The sequence below is a fragment of the Anser anser genome (assembly GCF_964211835.1).
Source record: "Anser anser genome assembly, chromosome: 7".
NCBI classification, from domain to species: Eukaryota; Metazoa; Chordata; class Aves; order Anseriformes; family Anatidae; genus Anser; species Anser anser.
This window is the reverse complement of record NC_139727.1, coordinates 20,282,061-20,302,982: the sequence shown is the minus strand read 5'-3', so window position 1 is coordinate 20,302,982 and position 20,922 is coordinate 20,282,061. Positions and strand designations below refer to the sequence as shown.

Genomic DNA, 20,922 nt, shown 5'->3' with positions numbered 1-20,922 from the left:
GGCCGGGAGGGGGCCCGCTGACGGCGCTGCGTCCCGCAGGACACGGGAGCCAAGGTGGCCGTCAAGTCGTGCCGGCTGGAGCTGAGCGTGAAGAACAAGGACCGCTGGTGTCACGAGATCGACATCATGAAGAAGTGAGTGCGGGGCACGGCCCTCGAGTCGCCTCAGCTGCGATTCCCTGCCCTTGGGGGTTTTCCCCGTGGATGCGGCGCTGGGTGCCGGGGCCTCACCCGCCTGACCCCATGCTGGGGATGCAGGGGGCGCTGGGCCCTGCCAGCAGCCCTTGTCCCCCCCAGCCCTCGTCGTGCCGCGCCTTGCTGGCCTGGTGGCAAAGGAAGCCGCTCCCAGGCAGCGCTTGGCAGCCCAGTCTGAGCTGGGACGGGGGGGTTGCTGCTCTCGCTCACGTTTTCACACAAACCTGTTAATTTGCTGAGCACGGACGCTCAGACACACGTCTGCAGCTGCTTTTGTGTTGGCTTCTAGGGGGGTTGGGATGCGTACGGAGGAGGAATTTGTCTTCAGGTTCTCCCGGATCTGTTTGTCATAGAATCACAGAGTGATTTTGGTTGGAAGGGACCTTAAAGATCATCTAATTCCGTCATTGTTCCTAGCAGTAGTGAATTAGAGGTAGTTGGGGGGCCCCTGCTAGAATTCAGTTGCAGAAAGGAATCCTTTGTAGCGTACATGTGTTTTACCCACCTGCTTCCACCTCTCCCGTACAGTTAGACAATGTTCTCAAGAAACCCCTGGGCCAGAAAGAGGCTGTACCCATATGCAGAAATAGAGACACATACAAAATGACTTTGCAGGGAATGTGCGGGAATCCAGAAACCTGGATCTTCAGCGTCAAAGTCCTATATCTTGGCTTTGAGATGTTCCTGTATTCATAGAATCACAGAATCATTGAGTGGCTTGGGTTGGAAGGGGCCTTAAAGATCATCTAATTCTAACCCCCCTGCAGTGGTAAGGGATGATACAAAGTAGAAATTTTATGCAATTGGATACCAACTGGTAGGTAGCACTTCTTAGCAAGGATTTGTTTGGGGAACAGAAATTATACCTGAAACAAAAAACCTGGTTAGCTGGCAATTTTTATTCCCGTTCTTCCAAAAGAGGAGTTGGAGTTTTCATCAAGATCTCCATGTGCCTAGGTTGAACCATCCAAATGTAGTAAAAGCCTGTGAAGTTCCTGAGGAGATGAACTTTCTTGTTAATGGTGTTCCTCGTCTGTCAATGGAGTATTGTTCAGGGGGTGACCTCCGTAAGGTAATGTCTGCTTTGCTTTGCCCTGTGTAGCAAAATGAGTGCGATTAATGCTATGTCCATAGCCGTGGTCATCTGTGAAACCCTGCACGTTCTGTGGCACTTCTCTTTTTAGTACAAGTGCAGGGAAGTAAATGTATAGTGATCACGAGTGGGGAAATAAGGTTTGCACTACTGAAGCCAGATGACAGACAGCAATCCGTATTACGTTATCTTGAAGCAGTGTATCCTCTCACAGAACTGCTTCAGCATTAGTGCAGCTTCCTGCAGCCTAGATCCTAGCACCCAGTGTGTCTGGCTTTGTTGCTCTGTGTCTGTATCTGTTTAAAATTAATTTGTGTCTCTCTGGTGTTGCATTGCTCACAGCTTAAGGAAGAATTCTTTCGTACTGGGTTGGGGCCACTAGGATTTCAGAGGCTTTAGCAGGTTCTTTCTTGCTGAGCTGGGAACTGCCCCCTCTGCAAAGCAGCAGCACTCAAGAGGAAGGCAGCAGCTGCATGGCCAGAGAGGAGCTTGTGCTCCATTTCCATTGTAGATAGTTAAGTTCAGGAAGCAGCCGTTTGTTTACGGATGAAGAAGTAAATTTCTGTTGCTTAACATCTGCTTAGGAGTTAGCTTATATAAGCGATCGGGAAACTTTTTTTTCTGTTAAACTGTTTCTGGAACTACTACTACTACTAAACTGTTTTCTGGAACTACATAGCAGACGAACTAGGAAATGTGAGTAGATGTTGAATGCAGTAACTGCGTATCTGTGACAGCAGTTAATGTGTAACTTACTTAGCCTCATTGTGTTTTTTAGTGCTGTTTGAAACAATTGGGACATTAAGAGGCTGAAAGGTTGGCAGTTAAAGGAAGTGGGTGTGCATGAAAATAGCATATTGCAAAGAAAATTCCAAAGAACTGTGACAGTTGGGTGTTGTATTTATGGAGAAGTTTTGGGGACACTTAAAGGTAAATTGGAGTCCAAGAAATTTGGGGTTATATTAGCTCTACCTTCAGTGCAGTATTTAATTTCTAATGCATAGATAGTGGTACAATTTAAGAAGTAACATACTTTATTTCACTTGATCATATGTAATGCTTTGTTCCTTAAAAAAAATAACCATGGTTTCTTAGTTCTGATCCTACTCATCTTTGAGTCTTTCTCTTCCAGTTGCTTGGCATTGTGTTTTGCACTGCTGTTAATTTCTCATTACACATCCATAATCTTCCATAAAGACAGCTTCTGTATATGGGCTATGCACATATTTTTGGTTTGTGCTTTTTTAGGGTAGTACTATCAGCTCTGAGCCTGATTTCTGACTTTGCCCCATCCTCCTTTGTTGCTCAGTAGAGCAACACCCAGAGTTCAGGGAGCAGGATGGTGAAGTTTGGTTTCTCTTCCTGTAGAAGTCTGACTGCTGCTTGTGCCTGAGATGTCGGAGGCAGGCAGAAGTACAAGGGTACAGCAGGTGGCTGCAGAGCAGAGGGTACCTCAGTCATTTATAAAAGTCCTCAGTGAAAAAAAACAGATCACATGCCGGTTGATTCAAGGGCATATGCACTGTCTGAGACAGTAATTTAGGAGGGGGTGGCCTGCAGTGCTTCTGCCACACCTTTTTCTAGAGGAAAAATACTCAGGGCAAGGGAGAGGAGAGATGAAGGAGGGCTTTAGAGTGGGTGCAGAGCCGAGACTCCAAATCGTGGTCCATGATCTGCTTTTTACTTCAGGGTTAACTATGTGGTTGATCTCAGAGTCAGCATGCCTGAGTGCTGAACAGCTTCTTGCCATTTTGGGAGAGCAGTCAGGAGAGAGACCGTGCTCCAAAACAGGGCTTGGTTAAGTTGCATGCAGCCCTGCCTGAGTCTCTTGCCTTCCGATGGCTTTTATGCTTCTGTGCTATTATTCTAGCAGTCCAACTCTTTTCAACCCTGACTCAGTGCAGTGAATTTTTGTTTGGTCCAACTTGTTTTCTTTCCTCCCGTCCCCTCTTTTATTTCACTCTGTTCAACTAGAGTTACGTTTGAGCTATGCTGTTTGCTGTGTCATGTTGGCAGGGAATGTAAGATGACATTCTAGACTATTAACTGTTGCATTATGAGTGTAAACATATTTTTCTTTACTGTAGCTGCTAAACAAACCAGAAAACTGCTGTGGACTTAAGGAAAGTCAAATACTGTCTCTGCTTAGCGACATTGGTACGTAGCCTACTGCCTTTCTTGTTTGTTTGTTTTTATGTCTTTATTATGTGTAATGGCATTTTGCTTTTTCAGCTGACCCTGAGAAGGGTACTAACAAGATCAGGGTGCAAAACCAAATTGGGCTTTTGTTCCAGAGGAAGGACCTTGTTTCTGTCCCTCCTGATCACAGAGATGAGAAACATACACTAATGATGTGTCTGTGGAAAGGGACTGGAAAAGATGTGTACTGATCAGTTGTGGGTAACCGTAGCATTAAGGTGGCAGTTTTACTGTTCTGAACGCTCAGTTCATGGCTCTGCGGATGCCAAGCTCCATGTCAGCTGAAGCAACTTGTACATGCCTAAAAGCAAGAAGCAATCTGAGAAGCGCCAAAGTTGCAGTGTGGCTTGTCTGTGTGGGGTTCGCTTAGTAACAAGGAACTTGTGTTTGGTGGAAAAAAAAAAAACAACATTTCAAGTGGTGGGTATGAGACCACTTGAAAAATCACAGGAAACTGTCCAACTCAGAAGTGTTGGAGGTGCGGATCAGGTGTGTGAACTCAAAGGCCTCTCCACATTCACAGCCCGTTTAGCAGCATGCTTCTCTCCTTCCAGTGCTCAGAGGACTTGCAGCTGAATTTCCCAAATCAGATGCAACTCCCATCTTCCTTCATCCCTATTCCTTTTCCACATGCAGACAGAGTTTTGCTGCCTTTGTATTAAATTCATGCTATAGCTGCTTTTCTGTCTCTGCAGTGGCTCCCAAGGCATTTGAAAATGCCATGGAAAAGAAATGCACAAGTGAAAAGCTGTTAAGTGTGTAAATGAGTGATAAATCAGTGAGGGCTGGGGGCTTGGCTCTGATGGGATAAAGTGTTGAACTGTGGATAAGGCACATGGGTTGAATTTTTCCCTTATAATAATCCCATAATGAATTTACAGGCATGGCTGGTTAGTACTAGGCTTCTGGATTAACACAATTAGCAGTCTGAATACCTTTTGCATAGCAAAATTTAAAGTACCCTGTGATGGAGATAGAAAGATACACTACCTGTCTTGGGCCTTTCACAGGATCTTTTTCGTTTATTTGTTTCCACTTGGACATCTCCAAGACTGAAAAGTCATGACTTAAAAAAAATAAATTGGATTTTGAAAGTCTTTTTTTGTCTAAAAAAGTATCTGTGGCAGATACTTAATAGAAAACCTTTTATTTCGCAGCCTGCATTGTTCTTTGGACAGACCCGATTTTTCCCCTTCTCTCTGGCAGGATTTGTGCTGTGTTTCTTTTTTTGCTAGTGGCTTTACAGTCACCTCAAGGCAACTTGCCACAAGGCAAAATCCTGTCCTTTGCCTTTTCTTGGGTGTGTGCTCCTGTTCCCTCCAGCCTCACCCACAACCATGTGAGGAGTAGGCTCTGGAAACCAGCCTGGCTAAAAACTGATTTATTTTTTTCTTGTGCATTTTCCAGCTGGATCAGCTCCGGGATCAAGCTGATCACACAGCCCGATAAATGCTTGTGCTGCCATGGAAGTTGTGTCTGGGAAAGGAGAGTTCAGGAACCTGTGTTCATTCTGGGGACAGACCCCATGTAGATCAGCTTAAAGCAACCGTGGAATTACGTTTTTAAGGGTGGGAGTGACAAAAGCGATGCTGCTTTGAGCACACCAGTTCCCCAGCAGGAGAGGGGATTCCCTAAGCCAGTGAGTTCAGTGCTGCTGTTACTGATGGGGCTGCTGCTCCATGCAGTGCTAAGCAGAGGCTACCCAGACATGAGTCCTTAGCTCCAGCTGTGCTTCTGTCTTACCGCAGCTGGACAATCCCCTCCCTGAAGCAATGATGTGCACTGCACTGCTTCAAGGAGCAGTGCAAGTTTATGAGGCACTTTGTAAGGCACTGTTTGGCAGTACTTCTAGGTCAAAAGAAAGCTGGACTTGTTTCATTTACATAATGAATGTCAGTGCTTTCTTACAACAATATTTTGCATAACGTCCGTAAAGTATAAATAGGCCTTCTCATTATCCTGTCTTAATTTATCAATGTCTTAGAACAGAGGAGATGTAGAGAGGTTTCAGGCAGTCTGCACGTTTTAGAGACCTTTTTCTTGTCTGCATGTCGTGGTTCATTTTGTAACTGTACAGTTTGAGAAGAATTCATCTCCCTTCTCTCACCTTTAAGGCAAGGGATTTGACTTGTGGTTATACCACAAGATCTAAACCCCACAATGGGCTCCATTTTTGCAGAGCAGAGGAACAGGGCTTGTTTAGTCCTGTATCCATACACTTAAAGCTAATAAATCTAAGTCAAGTTCTTAGTGATGCTTTTAAATGAAAATACGCTACTGTCAACCCTAAAATCAGAGACATTAGATTTTTATTAACAATGTCTTTAATCAGTGTGTTTTTTTCTCTTAAATCACACGTGTCTTTCAGGGTCTGGTATCCAGTATTTGCATGAAAACAAAATTATACACAGAGATTTAAAGCCTGAAAACATTGTTCTACAGGATGAAGGTGGGAAGGTAGGTCAGGTGGCCTCTGTCGGCAGTGTTCCAGCTGTCATTTCTAGAAATTGTCAGCAGCTTTGTTTTGCCTGAGAGAAATAAAAGAGAGCGGGTAGTTTCTGGCATTGAACTGGGCTGAAAACTCAACTCTGAATTTGTGAAAAGTTCACATCTTCTTGGAGAATCAAATCCTATTTTGCTTATTCTGAAAACCATGTCAAACAACTTTTGCTTCCATTCAAGAACCTTTCATGCAACAGAATATGAATGATATGAGATAGTAGCCTATGATAACGGTACATTTGTGGGGTTGACAGTTGCATGTACAATCAAACTAGTTCAAATAGACAACCTAGGGGATTTTTTAATAAAAGGGGTTTTCTTTATTGTTACTGTTTTAATAAATAACTTCAAATGCCAAGACAGAAAGCTAGATACAGCCAAGCTATAACTGGCCAAGCTCTATAAATAGAGTCTAAGCTGAGTTAGGTGAATGAGGCCAGCTTACATGGTGAAACAGCAGGCTTTAACACTGTGTCACGTTTCAGAGTTTCACCATGGACCTTTTCTGGAATTTCTGTTCTCTTTCCCCTTTCTTAGATGCATGCTTTGGATGTCACTGAACAGGTTTGGTTTTGTTTGATTGTTTTGTTTGGTGTTTGATGAACTATTTAAACTGCTTTCAGATTGTTCACAAAATAATAGACCTGGGTTATGCGAAGGACCTGGACCAAGGAAGTTTATGCACTTCATTTGTTGGAACATTACAATATTTGGTAAGATGGGGGGGTGGGTGGGTGATGTATACAAATAGTTTGTTATTACCACATTTTACAGAATCATGGAAGCATGTGTCAGAACCTGCACAGGTCCCTTGTCAGCCTCCAGCTGGCACTGGGGCTGGCACCAGCTCTAGGTCAGGGCAGCTGTGGCCTGAAAACACTGCTTTCAAAATGTCTCTTTATGCTGTTTTCTAGGCTCCTGAACTCTTTGAGAATAAATCCTACTCTGTTACTGTTGATTACTGGAGCTTTGGAACGATGGTGTTTGAGTGCATTGCAGGATTTCGACCTTTCTTACATAATCTACAGCCATTCACCTGGTAAGACATTCTCAAGAGGACCCAATGTCTGTTGTGTGTAGTGAGGGGACTGTGTGAACCGGAATGACAGATTTATTGCCGGTTGCATGGTGAGGCTGTTGGTCTGTTCAGCTTTGCAGAAGCAGGTGTTTCTTCCATGGCATCAATGATGATTCAATTGGCTATTTATACATACTGCCATAGGTGCTGATTACCTCCTGTGATAGCCTCTGGGTATAGCAGTTCCTTCAAAAGGGAAACTTGAATCAAAAAAATTATAAACCAGTCATTTAAATGATGGTGCATTGAGGCAGCAGCAGTGTCAGAAAAATTTCAGGTATGGGGAGGAGTCATACAGTCCTATGTTCACCTAGGCTGTGAGGTTACTTAGGTTTTAGCAATAAATAACACACCAGACGGTGTGTTCTGTAGTAAACACATAGGATGTGCTTTTAAATAACTTTACAAAAATGAGGACTAAAAGACTTTAACCTGCATGTGGAAGTTTCTTCTTGCTCTTTGATAGCTACAACAAGGGGCAGAGATGCTTATTTATGTATTTCCACTTCTTACCTTGCAATATCAGTACTGTATGTAAGCCAGGTATTTAAAAGGGTGATTCTGCAACAGAACAAACATTATTTTATTATTTTAGTAATTCAGTATTTGTCCCACTTTTTCCAACATATGGAAAACTTGCCATGGGGTCAGTGATTGGTTACCTCTTGATCCTTTTGTTTAATGCTATCCAGATGTCCTTGCAAGCAGATGTGAAAATGCTTCCAGAGGCAGAGATAATTGCAAGGGTTCATTTCTTCCTCTTGGAGGTAGTTGTTCTAGGTGGATTATTTAGAAATGTCTTCTTTGCCCTGAAAGAGCAGTTTATTTTCTAAAGTTACTATAATTTGGCATTTCGGGCTGATGCCAAATTTAACTTGTCCCTTTACAAAAGTAAAACTGTTAGTATATCCACAAATTATTTTCTAGGCATGAAAAAATCAAGAAGAAGGATCCAAAGCACATATTTGCTTTCGAAGAGATGAATGGGGAAGTTCGCTTTAGTACTCATTTGCCACAGCCTCACAGTGTCTGTAGGTAAGCGTGACGATGTGGTTACAAGTGATAATTTTTGGCTCGCCTTTTAAACGGAAGGGTCCTTCTTTCTTCTAAACACTGTTTGAGCCCTCAGGCAAGCTACCATTTGCAGTTAAGTAATAGGGTATGGGAAACATAAGCCGCATTTTTAATAAGGGAAAGAAGGAAGACTAGGGGAACTACAGGCCAGTCAGTCTTATCTCTGTGCCCAGCAGTATCATGGAGAAGATCCTCCTGGAAACTCTGCTAAGGCACATGGAAAATGAGGAGGTGGTTGGCGAAAGCCTACATGACTTCACTAACTGCAGATTGTGCCTAACAAATCTGGTGGCCTGCTATGATGGGGTGTCCTGGTTTCACCTAGGATAGAGTTAACTTTCCTCCTAGTAGCTGGTATGGTGCTGTGTTTGGGATTTAGGATGAGAATAATGTTGATATCACACTGATGCTTTAATTGTTGCAGATCAGTGCTTACACTAAGCCAAGGACTTTTCAAGCGGGCAGGCTGGGGGTGCAGCAGGAGCTGGGAGGGGACAGACCCAGGACAGCTGACCCAAACTGGCCAAAGGGGTATTCCGTACCATCTGACAGCATGCTGAACAATTAATGTGGGAGGGCTGGCCGGGGTGGGGGGACTGGCTGCTTGGGGATAGGCTGGGCATCAATCATCGAATGGTGGTGAGCGAATGGCTGTGTGGTGCTTAGTTGCTGGCCGGGTTAAACCACAACATGGGGTTACAGCATTGGTGAATAGGGGAAGAGCAGCTGACATCGTCTATCTGGACTTGTGCAAAGCATTTGACACTGTCCCCCATGATATCCTTGTCTCTAAATTGGAGAGACATGGATTGGGCGGATAGACTACTCGCTGGGTAAGGAATTGGCTGGATGGTTGCACTCAAAGAGTTGCAGTCAACGGCTCATTGTCGAGGTGGAGACCAGTGACGAGTGGTGTTCCTCAGGTGTTGGTATTGGGAGTGATGCTGTTTGACGTATTTGTCTGTGACATGGACAGTGAGATGAAGTGCACCCTCAGCAAGTTTGCTGATGACACCAGTAGACACACTGGAGGGAAGGGAAGGGATGCCATCCAGAGGGACCTGGGCAGGCTTAAGAAGTGGGCCCTTGTGAACTTCATGAGGTTCAACAAGGCCAAGTGTAAGGTCCTGCACCTGGGCCAGGACAATCCCAAGCCCAAATCCAAGCTGGGCAGGCAGTGGATTGAGAGCAGCTCTAAGGAGAAGGACCTGGGAGTGTTGGTTGATGAGAAGCTCAACAAGAGCTAGTAATGTGTGCGTGCAGCCCAGAAAACAAACTGTACCCTGGGCTGCACCAACAGCAGTGTGGGCAGCAGGGCGAGGGAGGGGAATGTCCCCCTCTGCTCTGCTCTCGTCAGACCCCATCTGGAGCCCTGTGTTCAGCTCTGGGGCCCTCACAACAAGAAGGACATGCATGGACCTATTAGAGCGAGTCCAGAGGGGGCCACAAGGATGGTCAAAGGGCTGGAGCACCTCTGCTACAGAGTCAGGCTGAGGCAGTTGGGATTGTTCAGCCTGAGGAAGGCTCCGGGGAGACCGTACAGCAGCCTTCCAGTACCTAAAGGCGGTCCACAGGAAAGCTGGAGAGGGACTCTTTGTCAGGACGTGTAGTGATAGGACAAGGTGAAATGGCTTTAAACTAAGAGAGCGTAGGTTTAGATTAGACGTTAGGAAGAAATTCTTCCCTGTGAGGGTGGTGGGACACTGGCACAGACTGCCCAGAGAAGCTGTGGATGCCCCACCCCAGCAGTGCCCAAGGCCAGGTTGGATGGGGCTCTGGGAAGCCTGGGCTGGTGGGAGGTGTCCCTGTGCATGGCAGGACTTGGAAATGGATGGGCTTTAAGTTCCCTTCCAACCCACACCATTCTGTGATTCTATGAATAGCCTATAGCCACAGTGGCTCTTTTTTTGATACTTTGGGCTGTTCACTGAGAGTGGCGGTATAAATGATACGGTAGCAGTTCACCTTGCAGTGTGAGCTCTGTCACTGCTTTCCGCCCATTATCACACGGCCACTGAGTAATATCTACCTGAAAATTTGATGGTATTAAATCTCATAAACCAGGTCTTAAACACTTCTAATACAACTTAGTCACAGGTACTTGAATTAGCTGCTCGGTGAAAGCAAAGGCTTCTAGTACTTGTGATGGATAAAAACTGCAGCAAGCCCAGCAAAGGACACAAAGATGGTCAGAGCATGCTGAGCGTATTAAAAAAGAGGTCCCTGAAGCTGGGCTTGTTCAGAACGACAAAGAAGGCAAAGGGGGATCTGATTTTTGTCTCCCACTGTCTAGTGGGACATTACAGAGACAATGGATTCAGACTCTTACCAGGGGGCAAAATGAGAGGACAGAAGGCCACAGTGCAAGTTTCAAAAAGGGAAGTGAAATTTGACACAAGAAAAAGTTACCCCGTGCTAGTAATGCATCCATGGGACAGGCCCAGGCAGTGGGAATTCTTCATGTTTATATCCCTGATATGGCCCTGTGCAGCCTGCTGGATCTGTGGCACTGGCCCTGCTGGGAGCAATGCCCAGACTGAGAGACCTCTGGGAGTGCCTCCAACCTAAATTAAGAAGGAAGAATTAAGGATTCTGACCAAGTCAGAAGTCAGACTCAGGTTATTTGTCGCTTATCTAAAGACACAAGTGCTAAAGTGCCCAGCAGGTGCAGCACAACTCATTGGCACTGGCAAACTTCTAGGAAAAGTACTGAAGTTGAGAATGAAATGTAACTAGAGTTATGTAGTGCTTTGAGCTTTTTGCACTGCATACTATTCTTCGAGATGTTCTCGTAACCTTACTGCTTTTGTAAGACTTTGGTTTCCTAAGTGGGTTTAGCGTGGCAGAATATCTGCCTTCTCTTTCTCATGACTCTTCTGTTTATAAAGTTGTTATTGTTTAGTTTAATTGTAGAACCCATGGAAAACTGGTTGCAACTGATGCTGAACTGGGATCCACAACAGAGGGGTGGAGGTTTTGATCCTGAGACCAGCCGTCCAAAGTGTTTCGTAGTAATGGATCACATACTGAATTTGAAGGTGAGCGTAGTTTTATTGGGTTTACTGAAAGCAGAGGACAGAAATTGCATTCAGTGGAGCAAGGCTATAATCCTGGCATCATCCAACTTGTGGATCATGAGGGATGTTTTTGTTGGTATTGGGAAGTGTATATGCAGCCTGTCCAGTACATATTCGAAGGCAGAATATCACCAGTTATATTAATCTCTCTAGAAGAATGGCCCTATATTCCTGCCTGTCATCTTAGTAAGGACTCAGCAAGCTCAAGTGATGGTTTAATATTTTCTAATGACTTTTGAACACTGTTACTGATACTGTGATTTCCAGGCCCATGTACTACTACATGTAGTAGAGCAGAGATTATATTCACTTGGCTGTTCCCCTCCAAGTAATTTATTGGAGCTTTGCTGCAGTGAGACTAGCTGAGGCAAGTGTGTGCAGAAGCCAGAGGACAGTTTGGTCTGATCTGGAAGGATTCCAGAGGAATTGGAGACAGAAGCAAGAAATGTTGTGCCAATAATTGGGACTTGAAAAAATCTGTATATTGTGGTGGGGTTTGGGTCCTACAGTCTCCACCCAGATACAGTAAAACTAGAGAAAGCAATGATAGGCAGAGGTGTGTAAATGCTTTCTTTACATGGAGGAATTAAAAGATGTGAGACTCCCCTTCTTAGGAGCGATGTTGGCCAACATCAGAGACAACAGGACTGAAGATGGCCTTTTTTCTAGCTTGTCGCTATTCTTTTGATGTAATTAAGCTGCGGCTTGGCTTATGCAAGCTGTTAATTGGTTTGATCATAGTTTTCTCTGACATTAAAAGTTAAAGGCCCAGGCTTTGAATTTTTTGTTATGGGGCTTTTACTTGATTATTGTGGCTATCAAAACTCAAATGATGCTCTTAGCCTAACTTACATTTATTGCTACATACTCCCTCCAATGCCTTTGTGTCCTTTGTCTTTGACAGCCAGTGATTTGTAATTAACTTGTACTCTTTTTACAGATAGTACATATCCTAAATATGACCTCTGCCAAGATTGTTTCATTTCTCTTGCATCCCGAGGAAAGCCTTCATTCCCTTCAGACTCGGATTGAGTATGAAACTGGAATAAGTACTGGTAATCAGGAACTACTCTTGGAAACAGGAATTTGCCTGGACCCCCGGAAGCCTGCTTCCCAATGTGTTATTGATGGCGTAGTAAGAATGATTCTGTTCATTTAATGTCTTTCACATTCTCAGGAAATGTAAAATCTTAGGAAAGATTAATTGCCTTGTTCTCTTCCCACTGGAGAGTTTACTCTATGCAGCATTATTTTCTTTATTGGGTAATGTAAATTAGGTTCCTGTGGTTATACTCTAAATCTTTATTTAAAGTAACTTGCTAGCAAATGGTCCTGTGTTTCTGTAGGATCTATCAAAATGTGTTTTTTTAAGGCATCAGATGAGTTTCTGTCAACAATAATTAGTTCATGTTGTAACCAGGATTTCTCATATTCATGTTCTTTTTCCTCACCAGAGAGGCTGGGATAGCTATATGGTCTATTTGTTTGATAAAAGCAAAACCGTCTATGATGGACCCTTTGCTTCTCGGAGTCTGTCTGACTGTGTAAATTACATTGGTAAGTAATGCTGGAGGACCCCTTGGACCTGAAAGCATTGCTTCTCACTTAATATGGAAGTAGATTTGCCTTACAGATCTCTGTGTATATCTTGAAGGGCAGCCTCTAGTATAAAGAGGACCATTTAAGAACCTGGAGCAGCCTAACAAAGTTTCATCTACAGTGCTGTATTTCCACATTTTGTAGATTTAACAGGTCAAAGCATTTATTGCCTGACCTACTATACCTCTACGAAAGAAAAAACAGTGTCAAAGGACAGGAGACATCTGCAAGGATGCTGCATGTAAAGGAAATGCCTCGTGACACATACCAGTTACTGTTAAATAGATTAATTTTCTTTGGCCTGATTCTACAGGATTTCCCTGTCTCCTTTTACTGCCACTCAGGTTTATTTTGTGTGTGTGTTTGTTTGTTTTCTGTATGTTGGACTATTCTATTCTGGTGAATCCCCTTGTATTGCCCTATTCTGCGGTATATCTTGGGGCTAAGGCTTTTTACAACACGCTCATTGATATCCCAGTGTACTGACAGTTCCTCATCTCTATAGGGGAACCCACGTGAATCCTACATCTTTTCCTTAGGTATCTACTTCAGGATTCTGGAGGGAAATGTAAAGAAGATTTGAAGGCAATTTCAGATGAAACACGTGTCAGGACAGTGACCAGTGTCAATTGGTTAAAGAGAGCAACTAAATTTGCTTTGATAGCTTAAGCAAGTGCTTCAGGCAACGGAGTTAGTGGATAAAACCAATCATGGGTTCTGCCTTCTGCCGTGTTTCATGCGGTGTTAGTCCATGACTTGTAGTGCTAAAAACCAACATGCTCAAAGAAATCTTAGCTGTGAGTTTAAACATGAGCTACTGCCTGGCCAGTACCTGGGAACTGTAACATGAAAAGCTTATTTGTTACATGGTGATGCTTAAGCACATATAAGCAGCTCTTACATGTCTTGATCTCTTAGTTTAGGCACCTAAATCAGGAATTTGGAATAGTGTAAGCACTAGGCTCCTTTTCTAGAGTTGTTCTTTCGTTTATGTACAGTCATGTTTTTCTTGCATTCAGTACAGGATAGTAAAATCCAACTGCCAATTCCTCAGCTGCGCAAGGTATGGGCAGAAGCAGTTCACTACGTGATTGGCCTAAAAGAAGATTATAGCAGGCTTTTCCAGGGCCAGAGAGCTGCCATGTAAGTTGTTATTCCTAATTCAGGAGATACAGTATTATATAAGCATGGAGACTGTTTGAATGGAAATGTACATCTCAGGGGAGTTCTGATTACCAAAAATTTTACAGCCCTCTGCTCTTCTGTACTTTTACATTATAAAGCGTATCTGGGCTTGGAAATAGTTCCACTCCATGAATTTTACTGCATAGTTCCTGATGTTGATAATAATTAAAGAAAGTTGAACCTTGAATATAGTCACAGACTTCCAGAATGGCTGAGTTTGGCAGGGACCTCTGGAGGTTATCTGGTCTAACCTTTGCTCAAGCAGCTTCCCCAGGACCACATCCAGACAACTTGGAAAGATCTCCAAGGAGGGAGACCCCCCAACCTCTCCGGGTGACCTGTGCCAGTGCTCCGTCATCCACGCAGTAAAAAATTGTTTCCTGATGTTCAGATGGAACCTCCCGTGTTTTCATTTTTTGCCCATTGCCTCTTGTCCTGTAACTGGGCACCACTGAAATGAGCCTGGCTCAGTCTATACCCTCTCTTCAGGTATTTGCACATGCTGATCCTCAGTCAGCCTTCTCTGCTCCAGGCTGAACAGTCCCTGCTCTCTCAGCCCATCCTCACGAGGAGGGCTCCAGTCCCTTAATCATCTTCGTTGGACTCTCTGCAGTAGCTCCACATCTCTTCTGTACTGGGGAGAGCAAACCTGGACCCAGCACTCCAGGTGTGACCTCACCACAGTTGAGCAGAAGGGAGGGATCACATCACCTCCTTCAGCCTGCTGGCAGTGCTCCTCCCAACACAGCCCAGGACAGTTGTTTCACATGGAACTGGTGACAGAATCTATGGAACTGTTTGCTATGTTTGTAGGTTTCATCCTATGACTGAGTGGCAGAATGGGCACTGTTCTATATCTCAAATGATAAAAAGGTGACATCATTCACATGGAGCCACATGTGCTACAGGAGCCCATATATGTTAAAAATAGTCCACACTGCAAAGACAGTTTAAATGGGGAGGGGGGGGGGAGAGGGAGGAAGGAACCATGGAAGTACTTTCTCTTTTGCTTGCTGAGCACCTGCAGCTTCTGTGGATATGAGTCTGTGGCCCCACCGAGACTCCCTGTTCCAAAGATCTTAGGCAGTTTTTTGCTAACTCTGTCTTTCCTTCAGGTGATGTGACAGCTTCTTTGGGCTCTGGCTACATAAGCCCACCTACACTTTTCAACTAACATGTGCTGTTCTTGTTTCATTTGTTAGGCTGAGTCTCCTTCGGTATAATGCCAACCTAATCAAAATGAAAAACAATATGGTATCAGCATCTCAGCAACTGAAAGCAAAGCTGGAATTCTTTCATCAGAGCATTCGCCTCGACCTGGAGAGATACAGTGACCAGATGGCTTATGGCATATGTACGTATTTTTGTAATACTCGCCTGAGTTTCTTTTCTGATCCTGTAAAGGATCAAGTTGACTGTGAAGGACTGTGGGTAGGAACTAGCTTAAAAGAAAATGAATGCAGGAGCTGCCGTTCTGTTCCTCAGCATCTTTATGTTTTTGCTGGGAGAAAATGGAAGAGTTTGGCACAAGCAAAGGCAGGAAGATAATAAGTAAAAGATGTCTGCATACCTTCAGGCACAGTGAAACAAGTAGATTGTTCCCAACTAATCATACCAAGCCAAGAAAATAAAGGAACATTGGGCTTCTGTAGTGCATATGGCTCCATGTGAATGATGTCACTTTTTTTACCATTTAAGATATATAACACTACCCATTCTGCCAAATACTCATGTTGTAAGTGTTTGCTGTTTATTTTTTTCAAAGCCTTACTGGTTTGGAATGGTCAGTGGGCATAAAGTGAAGGGCAGAGTTGCTGCACTTGATGTGCAGTAGGAGGGCTACTAACCATCTGTGGCAAAAGAAACCAACATGGTAATTGTAACACTGTTTTGAACAGCACTGAAAGAGCGATCTTGTGGTGATTGATATCAGGAGGTAGCACAAGTCAGGTTGAGAGATTAGGTAAAAAAAAGCCCTAACTGCAGTTTTAATGTTGTAGAAATGTTTGGATCTTACAAATATTGTTCAGGGGACAGTAGCAATTTATGCACAGTTTGGACATATGGCTAGAAAATGAAACTTGAGTCAAAAATTATAACTGGGCAGAAGGATGATGATGGAAAATAGAAGTACTCAGTGAAATTTTTTTGTACAGTCTGTGTTTAATCAAATGTGACAGTTGTTGAGCTTAATAATGGTGTTTAAAGACTTAAAGCCATTTTAGACCAGTGATTGCAAACAGTGAAATCCTAACAAACGGTTTGCTTCAAGTTAAGGTCAGCTCGGAGTTTCTGTTACATTGTGACTTTGCTGGCTCTCTCTGATCTCTGGTTTTATGCCTCCTGCTTGGAGGTTTGGCCTTACGCTGTTTGTGTTCAAATTCAACTGATAGATGCAAAGTTCAGGTCGCGCTTTATTTCTGTTATCTATAGCTTTTTATAAGTTAACAAATCTCTTCTCTTAAGCTTCAGAAAAGATGCTCAAAGCATGGAAGGAGATGGAAGAGAAGGCTTCTCAGTGTGCCCAGGTAGGGGATATTAAAGAGGCTTTATTATCTCTCTGTGAAGGAGGATGTGACAGGAACTTTAACTGTTGTCTATTGCTTTGTCCCTTCAGTCTATTTGATACACTTTATGCTGTGAGAACGAGAAAATCATAGCTACAGGAAGGAGCATTAAAAAGAAACAGTCCTCAGTCACAAGGTTGTTTGGATTTATTGGTTTGAACAAAACAAATGCAAATTTCACCAGACTCAGTTGTCTCTATAGGAGAGGAGACTACAGAGATGTGTTATTTATTGCAGAGAAGAAATAGCATTGCTATAGCCAAGAGTCGTTGTTGGTTTTGTTACACACAAAAGTTTGCATTGCTGAAGCTGAAAATAGTAGCAATCCCTTACTAACCCGTGGTTTCAAAATTGCACTACTTCATTTAGGAGTACAGACATACATTTGTTTGGATTTTGCGAGTAAATATGCAAATTAGGTTTTGGTAAAAGAAATTAAATCATAGAATCATAGAATATCCTGAATTGGAAGGGACCCATAAGGATCATCAAGTCCAACTCCTGGCACCACACAGGTCTGCCCAAAAGTTTAGACCATGTGACTAAGTGCACAGTCCAATCGCTTCTTAAATTCAGACAGGCTTGGTGCAGTGACTGCTTCCCTGGGGAGCCTGTTCCAGTGTGTGGCCACCCTCTCGGTGAAGAACCTCTTCCTGATGTCTAGCCTAAACCTCCCCTGCCTCAGCTTGACACCATTCCCACAGGTCCTATCACTGGTGATTAAGGAGAATAGATCAGCACCTGCCCCTCCACTCCCCCTTGTGAGGAAGCTGTAGACTGTGATGAGGTCTCCCCTCAGCCTCCTCTTTTCCAGGCTGAACAAGCCAAGTGACCTCAGCTGCTCCTCATACGTCTTCCCCTCTAGGCCCTTCACCATCTTTGTAGCCCTTCTCTGGACACTCTCCAACAGTTTTACATCCTTTTTGTACTGTGGTGCCCAGAACTGCACACAGTACTTGAGGTAAGGACACACCAGCACAGATGCGTTCTTAAGAAATTCAGAGTGGAGCTAGAGCTAGTTCTTACTCAGAGTTGTCCTAATGGATAATGGATGTCTTCATTTGTGGACAGTTGAGCTGACATAATGGCTTTGTGTTTCTTAGAGAGTCCTACAAGAACGTTTAGTTGAAATGTATCTACTACTTAGAATTCTGATCTCCATTTTTGAGGAATGAGCATTTTAATTCTACTTCCACTGAAAGCAGTGAGGAGTTGCACTAATTCTGCTTACAGTTCTGTCCAGATGTTAATAGGGAAAGAGTAAACTTCTAGCTATGAAAATTAGGTTCGGAAGTAGGATAAGTGTAAAAGTTTATTGTCAAAGGCTGTTGTTTCTTCTTTTCTAATGGAAGCTGCAGCTTCCTTCAGGGCATACCCACCTGTTCCTTTGGGGACTCTCCACGGGCTGCAGCATGGATGTCTGCTCTGACATGGTCCTCCACGGGCTGCAGGGGAAACATCTGCTTTGGTGCCTGGAGCACCTGCTTCACTGGTCTTGGTGTCTGCAGGGTTGCTTCTCTCATGCTTTTCTCACTCCTCTCTCACTGCTGTTGCACAGTGTTTTTTGCCCTTCCTTAAATAGGTTATGACAGCACCACTGATAGCATCTGCTTTGCCCAGCAGCAGGTACCTTTTGAAGCCAGCTGGAACTGGCTCTGTCCAGTATGGGGGCAGCTCCTGGTCTCTTTGCACAGAGGCCACTCCTACAGCCCCGTGCTACCAAAACCTTGTAACGTAAACCCAATACAGTTCCGTTTAGAAAGCAAAAAAGATAGAATGGAAGCTGCTTCTAGCAGAATAATTCGAAGCTGTCGATGGCTGTTTCCAGAAAACCAAGAGCATCAACATTTGTTTGCTTTGCAGAGTATCAGAATTATGTTCTGTCTTCAAGCTGTGTAATCCAATAAGTAGCCGCACCACATAACATTTATCAGGAATGGAAAATATTTTATCATGTAATATACAGTGGTATCTTAGACTATCTAGAGGGCACCTTAACTTCTGTGAGACACAGTTAGTCTGTGTAGTGAGCCACGGTGCTCCAGATAGAGACTCTGACAACAGGGTTTACTTCACATTTTTCTCACAATCTGATTCTCTTTTGACCATGTGTGACTTTTCCTCTTCTTGGTTTGTTCTTTACTTTCAAGATGTCCTTTCCTGGTCAAGGGGTCACATCCCACTTATGCAGCCTCACACCAAGTACTTCTGCAGCTTCAGCACCAAGTATGTTCTAGAAAATACTCCTCCTGCAGATCCTACAGCCCCAAGTCAGAAAGAAAAAGCTGAAATATCCCAAAATACTTTCTCAGGAAGGCAGTTTCTTCGCCACCCAGTTGTATTGTGTGATCAGTGCCCAGTCCATGGTACAAAGCTGTTAGCCTGTGTCTTTTCTACCATGCTACCGGAGATCTCTGGTGCATGTCAGGCACCACTTGGCTAGTCCACATGCTCAAGAAGTTTGTTGATGGTTGCTTCATCTAAGTCATGTGGGAGGCTTGGTATGAGGTTGGTACCTTGCTCTGAGGAAGGTGTGAAATACTAGAAATATGTCAGACCAAAATACAGATTTATTTTACGCCCCCGGCATATGGAGGTGTAAAATAAATGTGAGAACATCCTTTGTTCATTCTGTAAGAGCAGGGGAAAAATTCTCCATTGCTGGAGCATTTGTAGAGCCAGAGTGTGTGTGAAGTGTGCATCTTAAAGCACTGTGATTTATATAGAAGTTGTTTTTTCTCGTCCAGTGTGATTGTCAGAGATGTGAATGTAGGTGATACAATCACTGAGAAGGTACTAATAGTGACCTCAGTTATTACAGCAGCAGCCATGTTGAAGAGTCTTTGTCTCCTGAAGTCTGCCCACTACCCAAATGTATATTCTGGGAATTTATATCTCCTTCAGTTTGATTTGCAGCTACGTTTCCCCATTAGGCCGAAGATATCGGACATCTAGATGAACAGATCATGGCTCTGCACACAGAGATTGTGGAGCTTCAGAAGAGTCCGTATGCAAGACGCCAAGGAGAAGTCATGGAGAGTCTGTAAGTCCTTTGCTTGCTGTTTTTGTTGTACATGAATGGATTTTGTGGACTTTGGTGTTTGAGCAATATTTTTTTGTCTTTTGTAATGGCTGTTCTGTCAGCTCTTTAGAAATGCACTCCTCAATTTTTTTCCAATCTGAGTATACAGAGTAGCGTTGCAATCAGTTTAAGATCATTCTGCTGGTAAGAGGTAAAGTCCCACTTTCTGTGGCGTATGCTCCTCCTTCCTCTTGAAGATCAACTGATCAGTTAGCAACATAGTAAGGCAGATTGACACTGATCTGTCAGAAAGCTAGATGTCCAAGAAAGATTAGCATTCAGTCACAGGAGCAAGCTTACCTAGCTTGTCTAACTTAATTGCAGCCACACAATAACTAGACTTGGGGAAACATGGAGAACACAGCTGGAGAGAACAGGATGCTTTTCCGTCATTGACTACGAGACCTTCATCTAAGAATAGGATGGGCCTAAGATATTCATATCTTGGTCTCAAATTAAAAATGCAGAGGATTTTTTTTGGAATTGGGGAAGAGTGAATTTACAGTGATTCGTGAGAAAATTAGGAGTTCACTGTAAAAGAACATAGACTTAATGGGAAGAAGAAAAACACTATTGTCCTATTGTTTTTGATGTGGCTGTCTTTCTGTTTGCAGAATTTCACTGTAAAATTGACCAGGCAAAGTAAGCAGAACAGGAACAAGAATTTTTCAGGCAGTTGTGCAGAAATACCTATAGTTGAAAATTAAGTTTCACAATTAAAGATATCACAGAATGATTGCACATCTGAGCCACATGAAAATTTGACACTGAAAATAACCTCCAGTTAGTGGTTGTCTGAGAAGAAAATGCATATAATCACAGGAAAAGAGAGACTGCTTTTAGGGAAGTCTTGACTTCCATCACAGGAAGACTGTTACTGTATCCCAAATACCATACTTGTGCACTTGCAACAGAAGAAGGTGGCATCTCCAGTGTATGAGGTTCAGCAAGGCATAACTTAATTATAATGTTGTTGTGTTGTTTTTTTTTTTCTTGAGTCATCTCTTTGTTGATATATGTACGAATAATTTTCTTCTTTTCGAAGGGAACAGAGAGCCATAGACCTGTACAAGCAATTAAAAACAAGACCACCAGGTATGGAAGGAGATTGTTCTGCATTTGTACCTGACCACTAATTTTTGCTAATTTTTCTGAACTCAAATCCTGCAACCCTGAAAATACTGTTTAGGAGAAGGCAAATTATTGTATTAAAATTAACCAGACTCAAGAGCATACCTCAAGCTGATTTCTTCTTCTTGCTCAGCCTAGAGC

General features: G+C 43.4%; 1 protein-coding gene across 1 annotated transcript in view; it reads left to right on the top strand.

The window, feature by feature from the left end:
* The window catches only part of CHUK (component of inhibitor of nuclear factor kappa B kinase complex), a 29,628-nt gene that overhangs the window by 252 nt on the left and 8,454 nt on the right, over positions 1 to 20,922 (top strand). Inside the window, exons 2-16 of the mRNA XM_083844855.1 lie at positions 40 to 134; positions 1,152 to 1,266; positions 3,375 to 3,444; positions 5,855 to 5,943; positions 6,612 to 6,701; positions 6,903 to 7,027; positions 7,994 to 8,101; positions 11,043 to 11,178; positions 12,158 to 12,352; positions 12,672 to 12,774; positions 13,836 to 13,959; positions 15,204 to 15,355; positions 16,468 to 16,529; positions 19,502 to 19,611; positions 20,696 to 20,745. Coding sequence (XP_083700981.1) covers positions 40 to 134; positions 1,152 to 1,266; positions 3,375 to 3,444; positions 5,855 to 5,943; positions 6,612 to 6,701; positions 6,903 to 7,027; positions 7,994 to 8,101; positions 11,043 to 11,178; positions 12,158 to 12,352; positions 12,672 to 12,774; positions 13,836 to 13,959; positions 15,204 to 15,355; positions 16,468 to 16,529; positions 19,502 to 19,611; positions 20,696 to 20,745 — 1,624 coding nt within the window. The remainder of the gene's footprint in view (positions 1 to 39; positions 135 to 1,151; positions 1,267 to 3,374; positions 3,445 to 5,854; positions 5,944 to 6,611; positions 6,702 to 6,902; positions 7,028 to 7,993; positions 8,102 to 11,042; positions 11,179 to 12,157; positions 12,353 to 12,671; positions 12,775 to 13,835; positions 13,960 to 15,203; positions 15,356 to 16,467; positions 16,530 to 19,501; positions 19,612 to 20,695; positions 20,746 to 20,922) is intronic.